The sequence below is a fragment of the Mytilus galloprovincialis genome, chromosome 12 (assembly GCF_965363235.1).
Source record: "Mytilus galloprovincialis chromosome 12, xbMytGall1.hap1.1, whole genome shotgun sequence".
Taxonomy (NCBI): Eukaryota; Metazoa; Mollusca; class Bivalvia; order Mytilida; family Mytilidae; genus Mytilus; species Mytilus galloprovincialis.
Genome location: NC_134849.1, coordinates 3,200,464 through 3,225,870, shown reverse-complemented (window position 1 = coordinate 3,225,870; position 25,407 = coordinate 3,200,464). Strand labels below are relative to the sequence as shown.

The 25,407-nt window shown below is 32.3% G+C and overlaps 1 protein-coding gene and 1 long non-coding RNA gene across 2 annotated transcripts; both read left to right on the top strand.

The window, feature by feature from the left end:
• Window positions 1–7,533: 7,533 nt before the first annotated feature.
• LOC143054102 (uncharacterized) lies at window positions 7,534–12,871 on the top strand. Its single transcript, XR_012971568.1, has 4 exons — window positions 7,534–7,597; window positions 10,250–10,334; window positions 10,689–10,859; window positions 12,727–12,871. It is a non-coding gene; the product is annotated as an uncharacterized LOC143054102 (long non-coding RNA).
• A 7,474-nt stretch (window positions 12,872–20,345) lies between these two features.
• On the top strand, window positions 20,346–21,719 carry LOC143053989 (uncharacterized). The gene is made up of 2 exons (XM_076226816.1): window positions 20,346–20,918; window positions 21,249–21,719. The coding sequence occupies exons 1-2, from the start codon at window positions 20,474–20,476 to the stop codon at window positions 21,626–21,628; spliced, it is 825 nt and encodes a 274-aa protein (XP_076082931.1). The 5' UTR covers window positions 20,346–20,473; the 3' UTR covers window positions 21,629–21,719.
• Window positions 21,720–25,407: the final 3,688 nt, after the last annotated feature.

Below are 25,407 nucleotides of genomic sequence, written 5' to 3'. Positions count from 1 at the left end.
CAAGAGTTCCAAAAAGCTGTGACCAATACGGACAGGAACAGCGGTATACTACTGTTGCCTTTATTTATCCATCTTGGACAAGAACATCCCTACCATTTAGAACAATACATCCCTTTGCAAATAGATATACACGACCAACCCGAAGTGGTCTGCAGAATTCACAGCCTTGTTAGCCATAACCAGTGTTACGTTCAGTGATTTTCTAAGACGACTTCCCAAAATAAAGAAAGAATTTAGATGGAGTTCAAGATTAGATTTGTATGACTTCTCTAACGATTATTATAAACAGTAAAAGTTACAATACTAATTGATATCAAATTGTAGTAGTAAATAGATAATTAATTGTATTATTCAGCTATGTCGGTGTAAAAGAGTCACAATCGGGAAGAAGTCACGTTCGGTAATAAAACGGTCAGACGACTTAATGCCAAACTGTAATCTACCACGTGGTAAAAATGTCCATAGTTAGTTTGAACAAAGATACATTGTATGGATCAACCAATTCGTGATGGTGTCCGTAAAGTCTACGGAGTGTCATGTTTAATCTGTCCTCCTCATAACTTTTTTGGAGCAGTTTATGCGTTAGGAGCACAGTCCTGTATATGAAGTCCGTATAATGTGAACATGCACGAAAATAACGTATTTATTGAGAAATGTAAACACCATACAAGGGGCAGGGGCAGAGGGTATGTTACTGCTGAACAATGGGAAATTGAAAATTGTGAAGTTGGAATCGTCGTGTTTATCATAGATTTTCGTGTAAGGTCGTCCATCTGTATCAATATTGAGGAAAAGGTCAATGTATGTTATCCTTCTTTCTGGCAAATAAAGGCAACAGTAGTATACCGCTATTCAAATAAAGGCAATAGTAGTATACCGCTGTTCAAAACTCATAAATCTATGGACAAAAAACAAAATCGGGGTAACAAACTAAAACTGAGGGAAACGCATTAAATATTGGAGGAAAACAACGACACAACATTAAAATGTAACACACACAGCAACGGACTAAGCATTAGACAAAATCCGATGAGAATAACCAATATAACATCAAAACCAAATACATGAATTAGGGATAGAAAAGTACCGTGACACGTCTTATAGTAATGTGAATTCACACTTAAATATAGGAGAAAACAAACGACACAACGGAAACACAACGTAAAAATGTTACACACACAGAAACGAACTATGATATAACAATGGCCATTTTCCTGACTTGGTACAGGACATTTTGAAAGAAAAAAATGGTGGGTTGAACCTGGTTTTGTGGCATGCCAAACCTCGCACTTTGATGGTATTGTTAAATATAACATTAAAATGACAACATAATAATACAGGACTACAATAAAAATAAATAGGAAAACGTATTAGGCAAAGAAACACATGAAGAATAGATAACAAAAGGCATCAGATTTAAAATTAAATACGTCAAAAACGCGCCTCGTCCACACAAGACATACCAGTGACGCCCAGATATAAAAGTTCGAAAGTCAAAAAGGGGGGACAAAGTTGTACAGCTCTGAGGATCAAAAGTTGAAAAAGGTTGTGCCAAATACGGCTAGGATTTTCTGCTTGTGATGAGAACATCCTTATTATATAGAACAATTTATGCTATTGCAAACAGTAAATTTTATCAAATGAATATAAAAGATTTACATGATAAAACTGACGTCTTAACTAATTACAGAAAACAAAACCCGAATACATAATACATTGGAGACCAACACAGAAAATAGACACACCCGACTCAGTCCAGGCCTGAACGCCAAAAGTCATAACAATGACGTTACATACGAAGTGGTGAAAAGGCACAATATTACGTCACGCACAACGGAAACAAAACGTTAAAATGTAACACACACAGTAACGAAATTTAATATAACAATGGCTATATATCTGACTTGGTACAGGACATTTTTAAAGGAAAACAGTGGATTGAGCATGGTTTTGTAGCATGCCAAACCTCCCTCTCTTATGGCCATGTGAAATAAAACATTAAAATGACAAAACAACATTACAGGACTACAATATAAATAAATAGGAGAACACAAGAACTATATTGGAGGCAAATAGTGTGTGTTAGTGTTCGACGATGATCATCGGCTTCTTCATATGCTAATGTAGAAGAGAGATAGTTATAGCTTTCTTAAGAACTAATACATGACAGCCGTAGATTTTTTTCATTTAACCATAGGTAAGGCATTTATATTCGAGTATTTCACCCTGAGCGTTAAGGAGGGGTAAAATTCGAATATAAATGCCTAACCCATGGTTAAATAAAAACAAATCTACGGCTGCCATGAATTACTTCGACTCTAATCAGACAAATTCGGTAATTTTGTTTACAACGAAAGCCCTATAACTACGATACTGTTTTGGCTGTTCCGTTTTACCCAGTTTTGATAATATTAGTAAAGGTATATAATTCAATTATTATTTTTTTAATCGCATTTTTCAATGATATATTTTTTGCCAATGTAAATTTATTCGTTCTGATGCTTGATTGTCTCTCCGGAAGTACAATTTTCACTGATGTTGAAATGAATTCCTTGTAATACATCTTTCTTTATCTATGTTAAAACCCACATTCAACGCCTTAATATCATCTACCAAATTACGTATTTATATATTAAATGTTATAGATGACAAAATATAATTTTGTTTCAACCCGGGAATCAACGTTTAACCATTCAGTCATATTACCATTTACACGTTTTCTGTATTCTACATTAAAGTATAAAGTTTTTATAGAGTATTTAAACTTTGTACTAATAAACAAAATAATGTGACCTACGTAAGGTCGTTTGGTACCATAATTAAAAAGAAAACTACAAAAAACTAGACCATGTTAAATACGTGAGTTGTTACCAATTAAGTTTTTTCTGTACAGCTTTCTATCTTAAACATTGTTTAGACAGAACCAATCCTGTCCTCCGTTTATTCTGGTAAAATAAATACAGTTAAATGACAAAATGTTCTTATTTTAGATGAAGGATATTTGAATCTTTCTCATAATTTTTGTAGAAATTATTGTATTGACAGGAATAAGAGATAAAACAATTATTCTGAAAAGATTTTAAAAAAAAATGATGACATTATTACCTATGAGTACTAGTTATTATTGTAATCGCATTGTGTACTAATAATCAAAAGGCCATGTCCTACAACCAATCCATGTTGAATATTACATTTGACATTAAAATAAAATACGTTTTATCATAAACCATATAATTCTGTTTTATACGCCGTAGAAATACACAGGATCGACCTTCAAAATAATGAATAACATAAAAAAAACAACAGTTTTTACAGTTGTCGTGCAGTTTTGATGTAACAATGTATTTTTCCATTTGCCCAGTTCAAACTTCATAAAGGTTAAACAAAAATATAATGCAATTTGAAATACAAAAAGAGAAATGGCATACGAAATGACAAAATCCAACGCTATTAACTCCCAAGAACAAGTGAAAACAACTGCCATATTCCTAACTTTGTAACATATACTTTCTGAAAATATTCATAAATGATATGCCGTATGAGGAATGAGCAATAAAAATTGCTTGGATGTACATTCTCTACAATATGATTAAAAAAAAATACCTTAAGGAGGTATGGGTGTCTTTCGCCATCTTGGATTGTAAAAAACAGAGAATAGAAGGTCCAGATTTTCTATTAAGTTAGCAAAATTTGATAAAGAAATGCAGATATTTAATGTGAATTTTCATTTAAAAGAACCAATTTAGAAGAATATAACTTATAAACATTAATATTTGTACAAGTGTAGATTATTTTTGGTTGATTTAAAATATCTTCAAATTGGCATTTTAAGGGTAGATAACTCTAAAACAGTACATTTTCTAAAGGTATCTTCATCGAATTTTCCTATTTTGTATTTTAGGCGGGAAAAAACCTAAGGTGACCTCATCTTTTCTTTCGATATTCTCAAAGCATTGTTTGAAAGCTATCTTTTCCTTATTTATTTTACAATTCTATCATTTTGTTTAGTTTCTAATCACAAAATGGTGTATTTTTCTGTATAATCCATACAAAATGTGTTATTTTGTCACAACCTGTAGCTTGAGAAAATGCGCGGTGACCTTTCATTTTGAGTATATTTTTGAACAAATAATATATCTATATATACTACGTTTAGGCAAAGTATGAACACATTCTATCATTTTTATTTTAAACTCCCATACCATGTGGATATGATAAACTCGGTATTTAATAGAATATTAACGTAATAGTATTCTATGTTGGTAGGTTTCATTTGCATGACGTCACATACGTTCGGCCATTTCCTATCTGCGCTAACATCAATCATAAAGTTTTGCGGAATTTTATTTATTTAAGGAATGACTGTAATATTTTTTTCTGTCTATGTAGAAATGACATCAAAAATGTTGTGCACACTGAATAACCCACATAGCGCCACATTTGTCATGTTATTTTGAATAGGCAGAAAAAATATGCAGTCATTCCTTATAATTAAATTCCTTATTCCATTTTAAACTTGAGTAAATAATGAAAAACGTTGATGACGTCACGTTCACATGACAAAATAATGTCTATGAGCTGATAAACAAAACAACTTCAGACAATCAGAGAACGCGTTGCATCCAAAATTAAATTATTGTTAAATAATCAAGTTTGCTTTTTTTTTAATCATATGTCTTTGACGTAAAGCAGTATTTAGGCATCCCACCATCAGGTTTTTCTAGGATATAACTTTGGACATTACTGGTGCATGAAGAGAGATTCAAACACAAACGGCTTTCTAAGTGTTATTTGTATGTTTTTAATTACACTGGTATTAATATAAAAACGAAGATGAGGTATAATTGCCAATGAGACAACTGTCCAAAAGAGATCAAAATGACACAGACATTAACAACTTACGGCCGATGAGCAAAGCCGATACCGAATAGTCAGTTATTAAAGGCCCCGATATGACAATGTAAAACAATTCAAACGAGAAAACGAACGGCCTTGTTTATATAAAAAAGGAATGTTTACAAAGTTTTTACTTTATCGAGATAGTGTATGTTATATACGGTATGAACTATCATCACTCACATATATTGGTATTGTGACACATAGTCTGTATTTCGCAATACCTTTAAGATGTTTTGGTTCACAATGCTCTTCAACTTTGTGCCTTATTTGGCCTTTTTATCTTTTGTTTTTTATATGAGCGTCACTTATGAGTTTCTGGTAGACGAAACGTGCATTTGGCGTAGATGCAAATTTTCAGTTCTGGTAGCCATGATGAGTTACTTTACAAAAACTGTTGAGTCATTTGTAGATAAACCACTAATCTAGTGTATACAATTTTTATCCTTACATTAATTAGTTCATGAAGATACATTGTAGTACATCTTTTAGTAGTTGTGTTTGCTACATTGATTTGTATGATCATTCACTTGTTGATGTTCGATCCTAATCTTTGTCACATTAATCTTTCATATCTGATTGGGTTTGCTCTCTTGATTTTGTTAATGTTACATAACTATAATCAATTGTCAAACAAGTGCGAGCTTTTAGCTTGCTATAAACCTTGGTTTAATCCACCCTATTTTTGCATAATGAGACTATCCACAGGCATATAGTAAACAACTTGTGAATTTAAAACCTACCTTGATAAAGTGCTTTGTTTTATCCCGGGCATAAAAACAATGCCGTATTTGGCAAAACCTTTTCAACTTTTGATCTTCAGTGCTGTACAACTTTGTACCTTTTTCACTTTCGATCTTTTATATCTGGGCGTTATGTATTCGGGTTTAGTTTTCTGTAATTAGTTAATACTTCAGTTTCTTTATGTATATCTCTTTCATATTCATTTGATAAAATTTACTGTTTGCAATAGCATGAATTGTTCTATATAATAAGAATGTTCTTATCCCGGGCATAAAAACAATGCCGTATTTGGCGAAACCTTTTCAACTTTTTATCTCCAGTGCTGTACAACTTTGTACTTTTTTCACTTTCGATCTTTTATATCTGGGCGTCACTTGTAAGTCCTGTGTGGACAAGGCGCGTTTTTGGCGTATTGAATTTTAAACCTGATGCTTTTTGTTATCTATTAATCATGTTTTTCTTTGTCTAATATGTTCTCCTATTTATTTGTATTGTAGTCCTGTAATATTATGTTGTCATTTCAATGTTATATTTAACTTTGCCATTAAAGTGCGAGGTTTGGCATGCCACAAAACCAGGTTCAACCCACCACTTTTATTCCCCTTTAAAAGTGTCCTGTACCAAGTCAGGAAGATGGCCATTGTTATATTATTGTTCGTTTCTGTGTGTGAAGCATTCTAACGTTGAGTCGTTTGTGTTTTCTCTTATTTTTGAGATATTGAGATCAGACGTGGCATGGTACTTGTCTATCCCAAATTCATGTATTTGGTTTTCATGTTATATTTGTTATTCTCGTGGTGTTTTGTCTAATGCTTGGTCCGTTTCTGTGTGTTACGTTTCGGTGTTATGTCGTTGTTCTCCTCTTATATTTAATGCGTTTCCCTCGGTTTTAGTTTGTTACCCCGATTTTGTTTTTTGTCCCTGGATTTATGAGTTTTGAACAGCGGTATACTACTGTTGCCTTTATTTACTGCATATATACCATTTAAAATATAATTCAATTACAATTGTATTCACAATGTATATAAGTTGATAAATATGGTTATTGCACTTAGTCCAATGGAACACTTATATTTTTTTGACTAACATCAAATACGTTTTCGTTGTTTTGTTACATTTGCATTGCCATATAGGGAAAACGGTGCTAAGTATTCTCAAATAGGCGACAATACTAACATGTTTTAAATTTACCACTTTTTGTACTAAAAATAGAAATAGGAACATGTGGTATGAGTGCCAATGAGACAACTCTCCATTCAAATAACAATTTATAAAAGTAACCCATTATAGGTCAAGGTACGGACTTCAACACGAAACCTGGATAAAACAGATGTGTGGTGTTAGAACTTTATTATTCTGTTTTAAAAATTGAAGCCATATAGTATCATGACCAACTTCCAACGGAGTTTGTTTATGTTATCTATGCCCTACGTCATTTTACACCAAATTTATGAAATTTTGGAAGTCTTTTCGAATAATTCTCTAGAAAATATTTCAAAAGGTTTAAAAATCTATAGTGTAAATATACACAGTTGCAGTTATTCATAGATAAATCAAAACATATATTATACCCTTACATCCAATCACAGCCCTCCTAAGTTGACTATCTTCACCTGCCTTGGGTACACAAAGGCAAACCTAATTCTGGGAAATGTAATAGTACCGTTTTTTCCTATAGCTTTACATGTACATGAATATCAACCTTTATTCATAAAATTGTCCTATTGACACATTCATTATTATAAATATCAGCACTTTGGGTTGTTTTTCAACATATTATAATCAGATTATTTAATTGTGATATTTTGTAATGTACATGTAATTGATTTTGAAAAAAATAAACCAGAATAATTTCCGTAATTATGGTTCATTGTGATATTTAATATCCTGTCATATTTCATATAAAAGGCTTATGGGAAAATTTCCAGTCTTCAAGTAGGAAAATAAACGGTTGAAGGTATGTGAAGTAACATATTTTTTTTTTATTTTTTTTTATCATTTTCAGTTGTGAATCAATAAGTAAAAACAATGAAAGATGTATTGACAGATGCAGATACTTATATATTATTGTTGCTCATCTCAACAAGATTGATTTTCTCGCTTGAACAGGTCCGGAGAAAGTGAGAAAAGCAATCCAGTTGAGATGAACAGTGACAATCTTTTTATCGCTATTTTACCTTAGCTGAATTTGGCAAAACTTTTGAGAATATTGGTCCTCAATGCTCTTCAACTTTGTACTTTTTTTGGCCTTGATTCGAGCGTCACTGATGAGTCTTTTGTAGACGAAACGCGCGCCTGGTGTATATACAAAATTTAGTCCTGGTATCTATTATGAGTTTATTTAGCTATGACGTCGTTGTTAATTACATTGATAACGGCATGTGTACCTTTAGTTTCTAGCGATGGTTTTTCATATCACTTTTGTTGTGCTGAGAAAGGAAATTATCAGTCAGATAGACTAAGGGAAAATTTCGTAAATTGGCGATCATATACACATGATATAGGGTTTATGAATGTATAAATGTATAATAGCAAAAAACAGTCTAACAATATCAAATTTAATCTATTTTTTGTATTTTATATTTTAGGAAAAAACTGCAAACACTTTCAGCATTGTCTACGTTCCAATATTCAACTTATGACCTTAAACAGCTACGGCTCATATTTCGTGTGTTTTTATTATTATTTAGAAAAAAACTGTGAAATGAAATTCTTGACTTATTGTTTATGAAATTTTCGAATATCTTTTGTTTAAAATTAGGCTTTAAATTTTCTCTTCATAACGGAAAGTACCCTAAAATCGTTATTTGCGTTCTTTTAGGACTTGTTTTTGTATAATTGTTGTTGTTAAAATGATTTAAGCATGTTCAAATTTCTGCTGTATGTTTTCCCTGCATATATGAAATTAATTAATTCTATATTTCACATCCAAAATTTTATGGAAATATTCTTTATAAAGCACAAAAATGTCAGTATTCTCCTCAGAAACTAACAAAACCTTTAAATAGACTTATTAAAAGGGGATATAGTTACGATACTGTTGTCAGGTCATTAAAGATTGCATATTTTGGCTTTAACATTGATTCACTGATAGGGTCTTTGCATCGGAACTAAACACATTTATTTCTAAAAAAAACAGTTGTTGGCATGACACGGGTTATGTTCTTCTCATATATTTTATGATAGTATGATACTAAACCCCTAACGGGAGGGATTGTACCTGATATTCATATGATGAAGACATAATCTTTCAATCAGTTTAATTGAGGTCTGGAGCTGGCATGTCAGTTAACTGCTAGTAGTCTGTTGTTATTTATGTATTATTGTCATTTTATTTATTTTCTTTTGTTACATCTTTTGACATCAGACTCGGACTTCTCTTGAACTGAATTTTAATGTGCGTATTGTTATTCTTTTACTTTTCTACATTGGCTAGAGGTATAGGGGTAGGGTTGAGATCTCATAAACATGTTTAACCCCGCCGCAATTTTGGCCTGTCCCAAGTCAGGAGCCTCTGGCCTTTGTTAGTCTTGTATGATTTTAAAATTTTAGTTTCTTGTGTATAATTCGGAGTTTAGTATGACGTCCATTATCACTGTACTATTATGCATATTTTAGGGGCCAGCTGCAGGACACCTACGGGTGCGGGAATTCTCGCTACATTGAAGACCCATTGGTTGCCTTCGGCTGTTGTTTGCTCTATGGTTGGGTGGTTGTCGCTTTGACATATTCACCATTTCCTTTCTCAATTTTACATAATGCTTTCATTCATTTTACGTTTGAACTTATAAGAAATTATTGTAAATTGTTCATGACAATCTTCAGGTTTAGCTTCATGCAAATAGTTATCAAAGGTACCAGTCATGTAAATAGTTATCAAAGGTACCAGTCATGTAAATAGTTATCAAAGGTACCAGTCATGTAAATAGTTATCAAAGGTACCAGTCATGTAAATAGTTATCAAAGGTACCAGTCATGTAAATAGTTATCAAAGGTACCAGGATTCTAATTTAGTACGCCAAACGCGCGTTTCGTCTTCATAAGAATCATCAGTGACCCTCATATCAAATTATTTATATAGCCAAACAAGTACAGTAACATCTTCTATAGATTTCAATTTGGCAAAACATGTCTTTTTTTATGATCAATATTCCATTACGTTTGCAATTTAATGATTACTTATGCTTGTCATCTACATGATATTGAAGGGTTAACATAATCAAATCAACACAGTCAACAGAAAGCGCCTCTACATTGGTGTTTTGATTTTGTGGTAGCTTAGCAGTTATTTTATAGCGATTATTTGATAACCTGACCAACCATTGCATAAATATTTAATCATCTAAGACTTGATTATATGAATACCTTGTTTAAAACATAATTACGTCTTTCTGGTGGCAACAAAAGTTGTGATTATGTCATTTATTTGATACTCCCACGAGTGGCATAAAAAGCCTCTTGCGTCAGAATAAGACGACTGAGAAAAATACTGCAATTCCTTAGGTCTATCAATAAATCAAACCATAATATGTTTACATGTACCTATGTTTTTCTTTGAAATACAAAACTATGACATTGTACTCAAAGGAATACATCTTATATATTGTAGATGACTTACTTTGTTTTATTGACTGTTTTGACTGTACTGATTGTTCCGGAAGTGCTCACAAGGTCAATGCCATTGTTGCCTCATGGTAAGATTTGACGAATTTCCGTGTTATTAATAAATGTAATAATTCCTAATATATATTGAATATGCATATCAAACTAAAAGTCATCCAATCAGAAGCCTGTAATGTTAACATGTTCTGTGTTTGTTTGGAGTCTTGTTAAAATGGTTAATTAAATTTTCCTACAAGATAACTAATCACGATATCAAACGTATAATTTTCTACACCAAATCACGACTTGAGACTCTACATAAGGCTCCCCAGTTATGTTCGAACTAAAAGGTAAAAAGGCCAAATAAACTTCGCAGTTAAACAGCAACGAGCATCGATGTACATTAAGTCTGAGTTATATAGAAATAATTTATTATCATTTTACAGCTTGTCTGCCTTGCCAAAGTGGTGCATGTTCTGGATGCGAAGACTTCAATGGTACTTGCGTACCTTCTGGTTGTAGCTATGAAAACGAATGTAAACCATACGGAGAAGTGTGGACGGACAATTGTAATCGAATGACTTGTAGCGGTTATTCGGCTAAAGTTGTGGAAGCAAGTATGTATCAACAAAGATTATTTGCCAATGTTTACTTATTAAAAAAGAAGATATGATATAATTGCCCTGAGACAACTCTTCTCAAGGGATTAAATGACACAGTTACGGGCACCATACGGCCTTCAACAACGAGCAAAACCCATACCGCATAGTCATTCATAAAAGAATTATTTGCCAATGTTGACATATAAAAAAGAAGATATGGTATAATTGCCCATGCAACAACTCTTCACAAAGGACCAAATGACTCAGACATTACGCCCACCGAACGGCCTCCAACCACATGCAAAGCCCATACCGCATAGTCTGCTATAAAAAGCCCCGAAATTACAATGTTAAACAATTCAAACGAGAAAACTAACGGCCTAATTTATGTACGAAAAATAAATATATAACACTATTTTTTACATGATTGTCCAAAGACTGAATTATATATTACAAATTTATCTTTAAAACATCAGAAATTTATACCGAATTCCTTGTCTTTAGTTATTAAAGGTACCAGGATTATAATTTAGTACGCCAGACGCGCGTTTTATACACTTAAGACTCATCAGTGACGCTCATATCAAAATATTTATAAAGCCAAAAAAGGACAAAGTTGAAGAGGATTGAGGATCCAAAATTCCAAAAAGTTGTGCCAAATACGGCTAAGGTCATCTATGACTGGGATAAATTTAAAATGTATTCAATACTAAAGCATCTTGTCTAGAATATAATGGGTATATGAACGGGAGAAACATATGTTTGTCCTCACCTCAAGCGCTTCCATCCAAAAAAATTGCTGTATTTGTCCTATGATAATAGATACTAATCATGAAGCTTGAACGTTTGCAGATATAACTACGGGTTCACCTCTACCGTAATTTTCGTCTTGAACGAAAATGAGTAATAAAACAGCGACAAAAGAACAAGTCCGAGGTAAAATATGGCAAAAAACGAAGCGCTTTTGCTAAACTGCCAATTTTTGTCATATTGCAATCTAATTTGAATAGCGGCCATTGTGCTTCATCATAACGGCAGCCCTTACAATAGGATAGGATTATACAAAGCCCCTACAATAAAAATGTCAATATGCCAATACCTATGTCGAAGGATTATACAAAGCCCCTACAATAAAAATGTCAATATGCCAATACCTATGTCGAATGAACAATTTGTTTGCACATAGGTGAATTGTACATGTTTTTAGGCTTCTGTCTGTGTACCAAATGAACATTGTCTACTGTGATATCTTTCGGCCTTTTTAGTTTAAAAATCGGAAACGTAACCATAGTAAGATTGCTATATAAGATCATATAAAATACCGGAAAATCGTAAAATAGCAAGATTCAAACAGAAATACATATGCAAGAAGATATTGATCATGATTTATGCGCATATACAAACACCTTGTAGTTTGAATTTTAAAGTTAAATAACTTTTGACTTACCTGCTTTCTAAAGTTTTCGGCCAAATTTCTTTTAAAAACTTGATGATTTCAACTTTCTCAATTTTAAGCATTTGCCCTTAGAATTAAACAAACATTTTTGAAAATATCCGCCAAAGGAAGTTTTTAAAGATACATTAGTTTTAGATACATGACGGAAAAGGACTGAATTATCCGCAAATCTAAAATAAATTATATTTATATTTTCAATCTTAAGCTAAGGGAAGTTATTCGATCAAAAGGCACAAAGTCACGTGTTGAAAATCATTTGAATAAAGTACCTTTGATTTTGCCATATGTTTTTCCCGTATTTTCACAAACCATTCAAAAAGTGAATGTCCATAAAAACATATGAAGTAAAACTTCAGACTTTATACCATTTATTTGACTGGTTATTTATGATGATTTGAATGCTATGTTATCTTTTCTATTTTACAGAATGTATGAATCCTGATGGAAGCTGTGTAGGACACATGGAAGAGATGTTTGATCCATTGTGCGCATGTATTGTCATGAAGTCCCCACTGGGAGATCGGGCTAATGTTGTTTGTTCTTAAAGTAGGAAATAAATCATTGAAACAAACCCAACCTTTATTTGAATGATTGTTTAGTTTGTTTCTTAGTTTAAGTGTCTGGCTACTTATAATTGATCAAAATTGTCTATTAAATTCGTTATAATGTAGGATACTTTTACGGAATACTTCATTTTATTTTTCAATTGTCCCTTACCAATTCAGATCTATGACAGTTGTTGTCTATCCATTTGATGTGTTTTATCATTTGCCATTTGATTATGGACTTCCCGTTTTGTGTGTTCTTCAGAGTTCAATATGTTTTGATTTTTACTTTTTTGTATTATGGGGGCATATTTATGTACTTGTTATGCCATATACACTTAAAATGTAACATTCTCAAATTGTTGCATGATATGTGAGGCTACTACTTTCCATAATATTAATGCCGAATGCTTTCAAAGTGTCTCCTTATGATTAACTTTGACTCTAACCCTTGCTTTGTACAGAGGCTAACATCAGTGAAAATATCGGTATGGAACAACTTTTGGTTGAAAGGTATTTGATAAAAAGTAAAATCACAAAAAACTGAACTCCGATCAAAAGATCAAACACATGAAACGAATGGATAACATGTGTCATTGTCCCGAATTGCTACAGGAACTTTCTTATGTAGAAAATGGTAAATGAAACCTGGTTTTAAAGATAATTAAAGGTATTAATCCATGAACATAAAGAATATTCCCAAATATAATGGAATTTATGAAAATAAACAAATCTTGAATTTCTAATTATGATGAAGTAATTGGAAACATTTGCCTATGAAACAAACAATCTCTAATTGTAGGTACAAAAATTTGGCCAATTGGAACAACTGCTTTCAGGTAGAAGACAATGACATTCTGTCACGCCTTCTATTCATATTGTGGACTTAGATATGCATTTTAACTGACTTCAACACTAATACCTTTTCTCAATGCGGTAAACATTTGTATGGAAATATAAATCTTCACAAACCAGTTCAAAGTTTTTACATCATTAATATAAAGTTTCCTTCCCTTCAAATAATTTTAAATGGTTACGCTCGGTGAAGTACAGACAAGTGCGGTCTGTTTTGCACTCATACCACATCGTCTTAAAGCTATGATGTAAGTGCGTTTGGGATATTGACCCATAACTGTTGATATCATTACAATGCATGAAATAATTGATTGTAACTATATGGCTTTTTATAGGTAATTCCCATATGGTTATATTGTGGATGGAAGTTAATATGAAAGCGTGGCTTAAGATATCAGAGGGACAATCAAAGATCGAGAAAAAAACTGACAACGTCATGGCTAAAATAAGAAAAAGACAAACAGGCCAACAATATTACACAAGACACAACATAGACAACTAAAAACTAAGCAACACAAACCCCACTAAAAACCAGAGTTGATCTCAGGTGCTCCAGAAGGGTAATGAGATCCTGCTCCACATGTGGCACCCGTCGTTGTGCTCATGTTATTGGAAAACCGGTATATAATTTAATTCGGCAGGTCACATTCGTAAAACGTCAAAGGAATTGAAGTAACGACATGAGCAACATATCCGATATCATCTGTGAAACGGTTATTTCACAACAGTCAACAGCTAGAAATGGCGTCAATAAAATTTACGAAGGAATGATTTCAACTTCACCAATTGGAACTCCTGGTTTAATAGCTTCCTTGTGAGCAACAACCCGCTTTCAAGGAAATCATGATAGAATTTACAAGCCCGGGAATATCGTATCAATTGGGAGATATATTCTCCGAATGCAGGCGCTGCTGGTATGGAATGGTGCTACATTAAAATGGAAAGTTCACACTTATGCAGCTAAAATCATCCCTTTTGTTTTCAATCTACCCTCATTGTCAATTTCTGGATATATATATCAGGAAATGAGGCAGACGTAACTGTATTTGGTTTTCCCATTTGAATTGTTTTAAACAAGTATTTTTTTTGTGGCCCTTTATAGCTTGTTGTTCGATATAAGCCACTGTTCCGTATTGAATGCCGTACCTTGACCTATAATGCTTTACTTTTATAAATTGCTACTTGAATGTAGAGTTATCTCATTTGTATTCATATATCTATTTACTGTATCTGTTATAATGCTGGTACCTTTGATAACTTTTTACGCCACTGGGTCGATGTCATTGCTGGAGGACGATTCGTCCCCGAGGGTATCACCAGCCCAGTCGTCAGCACTTCGGTTTTGACATGAATATCAATTATATGGTCATTTTTATAAATTTCCTGTTTACAAAATTTGTTTTCGTAAAACTGAGGATTTTCTTATCCAAGGAATAGATTACCTTAGCGGTATTTGGCCCAACTTTCGGGAATTTCGGGTTCTCAATGCTCTTCAACTGTGTACTTGTTTGGCTTTATAACTGTTTTGATCTGAGCGTCACTGATAATTCTTATGAAGACGAAACGGACGTCTGGCGTATTAAATATAATCCTGGTATCTTTGAGAACTTTTTATTCACTTATTATTTGCAATGAGGTGAACTATTACCATCCCATTTTACCGACCATACAAACTAAGGTGATTTATTCAATACTGATGCGTTATAGGTTTGATAAAACCTTAATATTTACCATCAAGGTTATTAGACCTAGTTACCGGGTGTGTAATAACATGAGCAACACGACAGGTGGCTAATGTGGAACAGGATTTGCTTACCCTTCCACAGCCTAATAGATCAACCCCAGTTATTGGTAGGGATGCTTAGTCTTTAGTTTTCAATGTTGTGCCCTGTGTACTATTGTTTGTCTGTTTGTTTTTTTCTTTTATAGCCATTGCGTTGTCAGTTTATTTTTTTTATCTATAAGTATGATTGTTTACGACAGTATACACATACAATAAATTACATACATAAAATGTGCATACCACGAATATACGAACGCCAAAACATGTGACGGCACAGTTTAATTATAAAAACTAAATCTAACATCAGGATTAAGTTTTTAATAGTGTACGTTATTTGTCGCGACACTTCTAAAAGCAATACGAGCAAACAATAAGCAAAACAGTCATATGCGGGAATAGGACACTTTCTATGCTCAAAAGACCAGACGTAGATGGTAAACCACAATCTAAGACGCACTAAAATTGTTGTTAGCAAACGAGACATTACATAACGACATAATAAATCAAACAAAAAATACATTTTGTTACTGTCTTCCATCATAGTCACCCCAACTCTAGACGTCACTGGAGTCAATCGAAAAATTTTGAAAAAAGGTTGATATTGTAAGAAATTTATAAAAGAATTCCTTTACAAATTTTCAATAATATTTGGAAAGTAAGATTTTTCTAAAAATAAACAAGAATATCTGCATTAAGAGGCAGTTCAAATAACATTATTAATGCAAGTTGGATAATGCGGGTAACTTGGTTCCTGTATTTGTCTTTTCATGCAAACGTTACCCAATAATCAATTTGATTTGATTAATGTCTGATGAACTTGATAACATTTTGTGACCTCGACCATAAATAAATAGAAATCGGTTATTTGTTTTTCTCCGTAGGTGACACTAATTACAAGTTAGTTACTTTTATAATGACAGTATGTCAATACAACTACAGCTAAGATAATCTACTCCTGAGGCTTAAATATTATTCCTAATTATGACCATATCAATGAGTATTCATGTCAACCCCAAATGTGCTCACTACCGGAAAGGTGATATAAACAACATTAAGTGAAACTCTACCGCCAAAAAAGGTTTATGAACTTTTCAAAATATTAGCAGATTTAACCTCAATATACATTATGCATGCATGTAAAATATACCAGATTTGTCAAATTTTGCTGGAGAAAATCAGATCTTGTGAAATGAAGTGTAATTCTAATAAGTATGTTTTGATTTCTTTGTATACAGCTGAAGAATTATATAAGGTGTCTGAAATTTAAAGCAGATATATGGTTTAAGCAGGATTATAAACAAAACAAACTATGATTTACCATTTAAGTTGTTATTTATCAATAGGAGATTAAATTGAATTTATTCTTACGTTTAAAGCTTTAATTAATGAAAAATATTTTCAAAACAATTGTTTACATTATTATTTGTATAAATGGTTTTCGAATAATTTAAATACTATTCAAAGTTTTAATTTTCTTCATGTTTTTTCTACCCCCAAAAAGATGACCATCGCTGAAGTTTGAAAATCTTTCGAAATTTAGGGTTCGCAAAGTTACTTATTTGCTCTTCGTCTTTTTTTCTTCCAGCGTCTACATTGGGTCTGCCGTAAGAAGTAGAAACGATGAAATGTACGAGGAGGTTATTTAAATGTTTATTGTACACAAACCAATGCTTGATGTCCATTCGTTTGATGTATTTTATCATTTGATTTTGCCATTTGATTAGGGAGTTTTCCGTTTTGAATTTTCCTCGGAGTTCAGTATTTTTGTGCTTTTACTATATTTTACCTATAACTATTTGTCACGGTTGGCATGTTGCTTGAGTATTTAATTCTAAATTCACTCGAACTGTATTATAACTCTCAAATTCTTAATTCAGCAACTGGGATAACAAATTCAGCACATATTTTTTTAAAGAATAAAAACGACTTGAAATAACCGTTTACTGACATAATTTAGCCAGTTTTCGAATATACTCGATGACTCCTAAAATAAAATATCCCATCACGGTATGCGTTCTTCTGTCTGGATTCGTCATTTTCTTCATTTTGATCTAATATTCTCATAAAACTACTGATGTTTAGTGTACAAAAGACTAACAACCTGTTTAACAAACAAATTAAACGATCTTATCATCGAACAAGCTTCGGAAGGAAAATATATATGTTTACTGTATCCGTAACGGCAATATTAAGTCGAATGACGTATTTGTTTTTTCCCAAATACATTATTCAAGGTTTCTTATTTAATAAATTGACATAATGTCATCGATAAAACTACTGAAAGATCAAATATCGATTTCAATTAGAAACATGCAAAATTTTATTTGTCACATTTCGGTTAAATTTCGGAAAATGGCTTTTATTTTTGCTTTGAAACAAAAGTATTTGCTTGTATTTTACTATGTTTACCTAGTTTGTTATTTGATTGATAATGCATCTTGATTTTTTTTTATTTTAATTGATGCAGTAATATATTTGTTATATCAACCATCCTATGACAAAAATGTATGATAAGAAATACTTATCAAAGGTACCAGAATTATACTTTAAAACGCCAGACTATCAGTGACCCTCAGATAAAAAAAAGTTTGAAAGCCTAGACAAGAACAAAGGGGAAGAAAAATAATGAATTTTATCGACGTCAAGTATTTTGAATAAAACGAGAGGATAAAGTTAATCAGGTTAATCAGGTTAATCAGGTTAATCAGGTTAATCAGGTTAATCAGGTACATGCATATATTGCACTGTTGGAGAAATTGGAATTAAAAGTCCCTCAAAAACTGGTATATATTTGACAATGAACATCCCACGAACAAAACAAGTTTAAATGGAGTGTATTCTTTGAAGATCTTTGAAAACATTCTTTAGAATAGTTCTTAACCAAATGAAAAAAAAAACTAATTACAGCGAATAAACCTACGAACATTATAAAAAATAAAATATGTTTGCAATTATTTATTAGAATCATTGTATATAATTTGCATAATGTGAAACAAAATCCGTCGAGACAGCTTCATGTAGCGGCTGTTGTAGTTAGTTACTATTGGATTTACGATATGTACGTTACTACATTAATAACTTCTCACTTTCCAGGTAAAATAAATGAACAAAAACACAATTATAACGTGTGAACGGTGAATACAATCTTCATTTGCGGTTTTAAAGAACTATAAAGGTTAAAACAATTTTGAAAGAGATATTTATTAATTCATTAACTGGACCAAGCCATTCACAAACAAATCATAAAAGTTATTTGAAGTGACTAAGTCAAGTTTATACACCAATAAAGGCTAGTTACCGTTTTTTTGTTTTAGAAAACATGAGCAACACGACGAATGCCACATGCAGAGTAGTACTTACTCACCATTCCGGTGCACCTGGGATTTTTAGAGGTTCGTTATGCTTAGTCTTTAATCTTCTATGTTGTGGTTTTTGAACTAATATTTTTCTGTTTGTCTTTTTTTTTTAATTTTTAGCCATACCGTTGTCAGTTTATTTTCGATCCATAAGTTTGAATTCCCCTCCGATATCTTTCTTCCCTTTAGATCTTTTGCAGACATTATCTAGAAGTATTTCTTAATCATTTTGTTTTGTTCCTTTAAGATTTTTTTCTTTCGGTTGTATAACTTATACAAAATATAGTTTTTTACAAGTATATATAGTAATGAAAAATAAATTGAGAGTGTGAATGATAATTAAATGATAAAACAAGATAATTTAATATGATCAGCAAACAAGAGTCGGAAGTACATATTTGTAACTGTTATCCGTAACGGCAATACTTGATTATTAACACAATAATTAATTAGTTCTTCTTTTTCAATAAAGTACACTTTTTAGTGTTATTTAACTTATATTTGCAGTACATTTATTTCGTACAGCGGCAAAACCAGTTTGTATCCTTCGACATCTGATCCTTGGCATATGCACTTCATGGAATATACACTTGTTAACCCTCTGTAATTATTCAATCATATCATTTTAAACTTTACTGATGATTTCAGTCCTCAAAGGATTATTTCAGTGCATTTAAATTGACCTGATTGTTAGCATATATGTTATACCTCTTTACTTGACAAAACATGTAAATGAAAGGACTACTGTCATTGACTATAGCTAATATTAACGTACTTAAAATGTGTCTTTATTCATTTCAAAGTTAACTTAAATATTATAATATTTAAATATTATAATATAAAGTAAAGTAATTTTCTATATGTTTCATTTCTTCTACGTTGTTTTATTTATTTCTTTAATTGTATGTGATTGTATTTTGTAATTTACCTCTTGTTTCACATGTCAATGTGACTGAGTGTTTTTAAAATAAATCATACTGTATTGTATTGTAAGCAATGACTTTTGACCTTAATTGTATTTTTCAGCGTTTATAGTCATTTGACATTTTATTCACCAAATCAAAAGAGAGACGAAAGATATCAAAGGGACAGTCAAACTCATAAATCTAAAACAAACTTACAACGCCATGGCTAAAAATGAAAAAGACAAACAAACAAGCAACAGCACACACGACACAACATAGAAAAACTAAAGAATAAGCAACACGAACCCCACCAAAAAACTAGGGGTGATCTCAGGTGCTCCGGAAGGGTAAGTAGATTCTGCTCTACATGCGGCACCCGTCGTGTTGCTTATGTGATAACAAATCCGGTAAATAGTCTAATTCGGTAGGTCACATTCATGAATTCACAAATACTTGATTCTAGTCATACTTCAATTCATTTGTCTGCATTCTATGGCAATGCATTTTAGGCAAACATATTTTTTTACAAGGACGTATAGTTATTTACTATATTAACTATACGTCTGAAAAAGAAAGAAAAGGAAAAAACAAATGCGCAATTTACACATGACAATTATATTGACTAGACCGGATAACATCTTAAAAGAGAGGATGTGAAACTAGTTATATATCCAATTGATTTAAAATTATTAAACATATCTTGTCACCATATCGAATCGGTCAGTCACAATGTTGTCTATGGTTCTGCTGGGATGTGTATATATGCTTATACAAAGCACTGACGGCGGTATTGTTTTTTCTAATTTGCCTCAGGAAAATCCTCTTGCTAATATGATACATGAGGTATTCGCAGAAGGGCAATTCACGGATACAGAGGAAAATAATGTAATCGAAAGTGACCAATTTGCAAATATGCTACAACTTGAAACACCAGATAATGATTCTGTAATAGATCTCGATTCCGAGATACCAGACGGTGCTGACTTCGTGGATGCTACTCCCATAGAAACCAACGATCTTCACAATTTACCTCCTCTGAGTATTGAACCTGATGTTACTCATCATGAAAGTAGTTCGGTTATGGAGATATTAAAGGAGGAAAGAATGGCTCGTCATCGCTTAGAAGATACTGTGACTGCACTTCAAAAGAAAGTAAATTCCTATTGCGATTTTGGTGAGTACATAATATGAAAAATATTGCAAATGAGAAAACCTAAAACAAACCAAAAACAAGAAATTCATATTAGGAATATTTAACGCCCCCTCCCCCCCAAAAAAAAACCCAACAAAAAACCCAAAACAACAACAAAAAAACAAAAACAAAACAAAACCGTCTGTTTTCTCTGACATTTTGTTTTTGACTGCCTGGATAATATACTCTCTATCGTTTTAAAGATACAAGGAATTGACAAAAATATTAAAGAATTATATACATTATTTGTAAAAGTAGGTAAGCGTATGAAGAACTTGTATTCACGTAAATAAAACAATTTGTATTTTTCAGTTGGTTACACGGCAACAGCCAACAGCGGATCTGTATTATCTGGTAAAGTAATCAAGTTTACTAATATCAAGACAAGTTATGGGATAACAAACAAGTCAACTCTCACCACTTCAGGAACATTCAAGGCACAACATAGTGGTCTCTATGTCGTCGGAGTTACTGTCAACTCAAAAACCAATGGTGCTGCCTTCAAAATATTCAAAAATACCCTACAGATTACCCAGGTTTACATCTCAGGAAATTCGGGAACTGTTGATCAAAGTGGTACTGGATTTATCGTTGTTGAGCTCGGAATCGGAGATATCATCAGCGTAAAAAGCTCGAAAACAATGTATGTCTACGGAACCTATTCGACCTTCACCGTTGCTAAAATCAAGTAACCAGTTTTGAACGTGGAGCTATTAAAACTTATTTGTTATCTCTTTTGAAATTAAAGGTCGTCTTTCTTTTGAATAAATAAGTTGCACATGTTGTATCAGTAAAATGTACACATATTCCCGCCTGAGCATTTGGTAGTATACACTTACACATGGTAAATAGGATATTTAAAGGAGGACCAAATTTATCAGCCTAAGTAAGTTCTACAAAATCATGTTTGTTTAAATTGTTTATAAGTGTTTCTCGTTTCTTGTTTTTCATATAGATTAGACCGTTGTTTTTCCCGTGTGAATGGTTTTAAACTGGTGTTTTGTGGTCCTTTATAGCTTCGTGTTCGTTGTCAGCCAATGTTCCGTGTTGTACACCGTGCCTTGACCTCTAGTGGTTTACGTTATAATTGCGACTTGGATGGAGAAATGTCTCTTTGGCACTCATATCACATTTTCCTATATCTATATATAATGAACAACAACGAAAACAAAATTAACAGTCTTCAAAACGCTACATTTTTAAGACTGAGTAACATTATTCTGCTCGGATAACGCGCCGTGTTGCTCATAGTTAGTTTTACTTACCGATCGTTTGATTCTGATGACCAAAATCTTTTCACATCAAAATTTTCACCGTGTCTCCACGCCTACGACGACACCATAACAAACCGCTGTTATATATTGAAGGGAGAAACAAGTTTTATTCCGTTTACAAATAAATAGTTACAGGAAGGACACATATCCCTGAACAGTCATTCCAGTGACTGTGGAATATTAGTGTTCATGATTTGAAACATGGAAAATTATTTGTTTTCAATTATAATGTTACTAAATGAAAAAAAAGTCTCAACCTTTCAATGCAGTTTCATCTACATTTAATTTGAGTGAAAATGTTAGGTATCAAATATGAACGCATGAACATTGTCTTATTTCCATACTTCAACGAAAACAAACAAATATGAAAATGTTTTGCACACCAATATTTGCATGTACTATCTTGCAAAATATGTAAACTTTTATGTTAAATTGAAAAATTAAACAGACAATAGACAAATTGTCTATATAATATGTACATTTTTTTTAAATGACTGCAGTAATGCGTTGCAGCTTATTTCGAAGGCTCGGCATCATGGAACTGAGTTTTCACGTGAAACTGTTAACAAGGGAGAAGTAACAAACACGTACTTCTACTTTAAACGATTAGGGACTTATCAGTAACAATTCCTCGTATAATGGTGAGTCTAATGTTATTGAAAGTTATAGTCTAGAAAAGTTTTATGTTAATTGGGGAAGATCTCTGGTATTCCTTTGCAATATATGTCCTTTGTATGATTGTCCGTAGATAAATGTCATTTGTAAATACATAACAGCCTAATATCTATATACAAAAGATGAGAAGGATGGACTCGGAAATATGGCAAATCGCTTTTCCCCGAAATATCGATATATTTCGAAATGGCAATTTAAGCCCTCAACATATATCAAAGACGAACTATTTTTCCAAAATATGTTTGATAGTATATTTATTTGTACAGCACGATTGCTAGCTATATGTTAATTACAATAACAAGCTAGGTCGGCCTCACATATACTGGACGATGGAATAAAATTTTATGAGACTATGATTTAGGTGAGAAGTCTACTACATATTAACCAGGTTAAATACACCATTTTCTATATAAGGAAATGCCTATTCCAATTCAGGAATATGAAAGTTGTTTTCTGTCCGTTTGAGGTGTTTGCACTTTTGATATTAACATTAATTAAGGAAATTTTAGTTTTGATTTTATTTTTAAAGATTTGTCACAATGAAGTGGGTATAATTCCTTTTTTTTTAAAAATATTATAAGTTATTGTGAACGTGGCTTATATTCACGCTACAGGTTGGTCAAAATTGTCATATTTTGTATAAATTAAGCATGCAAAATTATTTTTATGACAAAAAACGAAAACAACACCATCGAATTTTGAGTTTAAGTATCAGAAGAACGCTCTTATAACATGCAAAATATGGGTTCACCGTACTCGTTTTCTTACGTAATAAAATAGGTAAATTCCCAACACTTTCGTTTGTAAAGGCAACTTTATCTGAATTATCTTCCCTTACATTTGAGTTGTCCCCTCTTACGTTGCAAAGTTAAAAAACAACGAACCAAATACAGATACATATGATAAACATGTAATTTTCTATAGTGTAATTCAAATTTTTAACCATGAATTACCTACTGCTCAATACATGCTGTCCCAGGTAAGGGGGAGGGTTTGGAGGGTATTCTGTATGTTTGTACCTGTCCCAAGTCAGGAACCTGGAATTCAGTAGTTGTCGTTTGTTTATGTGGTCTTTGTTAATTTTTTGTACATAAATAAGGCCGTAAGTTTTCTCGTTTGAATTATTTTACATTGTCATTTCGGAGCCTTTTATTGCTGACAATGTGGTATTGGCTTTGCGCATTATTAAGGGACGTACAGTGACCTATAATTGTTAATTTCTGTGTCATTTGGTCTCATTTGGAGAGTTGTATCATTGGCAATCATATCACAACTTCTTTTTTTTTTATATAAATAGGCACATTTCATAAATGATTTAGACCAATTGTTTTCTGGTGTATCAAAATCAAAGATTTTTAGTTTAAACATATTTTATTTTATAAACTTAATCAAAATTGAAATGACACAAGTTAATCATACTTATGAAAAGAGAGAACTTTCAAAAGTACTTTAATAAAGTGCATTGTCAATAATGTCAAGTAATCGATAATGAATCTGCCGGTGAAATATATGTTTTCGGATTTAATGATTATCATAGAATCGCTGATACCTCTGGCTTACAAATAAGTCTATGTTGTGTTTTGTGTACTACCATTTGTCTTTTTGTCGTATCACTGTTTTGTCATTTTATTGTCAACTGATTTTATTATACTTCACGTTAAAATGCCATGTTTTGATTGGTTAATACGAGGCTGTTAATTTCCTCTATCACATGACTGAGCGGGAGACAATTTGTTTTTAAATGTCACCTCTCGTCCACACCAATCATAAATCGATAATTTAAAGGACAATGAATTGCATTTGCAAAAAGTTATGAAATACCATGCTGAACTTCTTTCTACGTTTTGACTCAGATGTGACTGTCAAAATAAAAAAAAATAAAACCTCTTGCCTCACTTTTGTGTTTTTCCTAATAACCGTCACGTTGTTGTGAACGTGACGTCATTGAAAATAATTAAAAAACAATAATCTGCAAAAACAATAATGATAGGACATTCAGTATGATAAATTAAAAAAACACATAGCTGAGACGGTTATAGAGCAGACTAGTACCCTCGAAAAAACATTGTCAACCTTTGTTTCGCCGTGTTTGACAATGTTTTCTTGAGGTAACAATCTGCTCTATCACCCTCTCAGCCATGTGCTATTTATATAGTGTAAATGACCCTTTTCTTTTTTTTATTCTCTTATAAACGTGTTTTTATTTTGTGGAGACAAATCTTTAATAATATCAGCCCAGTAACATTTTTTTTGATATAATAAAGGGTAAGAACGTCATAGTTTTCTGAATTTATTAAAGAAGAAAACAACAAATTCAAGTGTTCAATACAGATTATATCAGATATTGCGAAAATTAGTTTATATTCGTTAGTTTTCGGTTGACACTATTCCAAGGGGGGAAAACACTTCAAGAATTCTTCTGTACCTTCAACTTTCAACCCGATCATAATGACTTAGTACTTCTTTACAATTTACTTCTATCAGGATTTATGTTCCCCGAACATTTTAAAGCCATGAATGCT

Excerpts from the sequence above, each read along its gene's own strand:
- LOC143053989 (XM_076226816.1), top strand. The coding sequence starts at position 20,474 with ATGTTGTCTATGGTTCTGCTGGGATGTGTATATATGCTTATACAAAGC. Across the intron at positions 20,919-21,248 it reads AAATTCCTATTGCGATTTTG|TTGGTTACACGGCAACAGCC; the intron begins GTGAGTACATAA and ends TGTATTTTTCAG.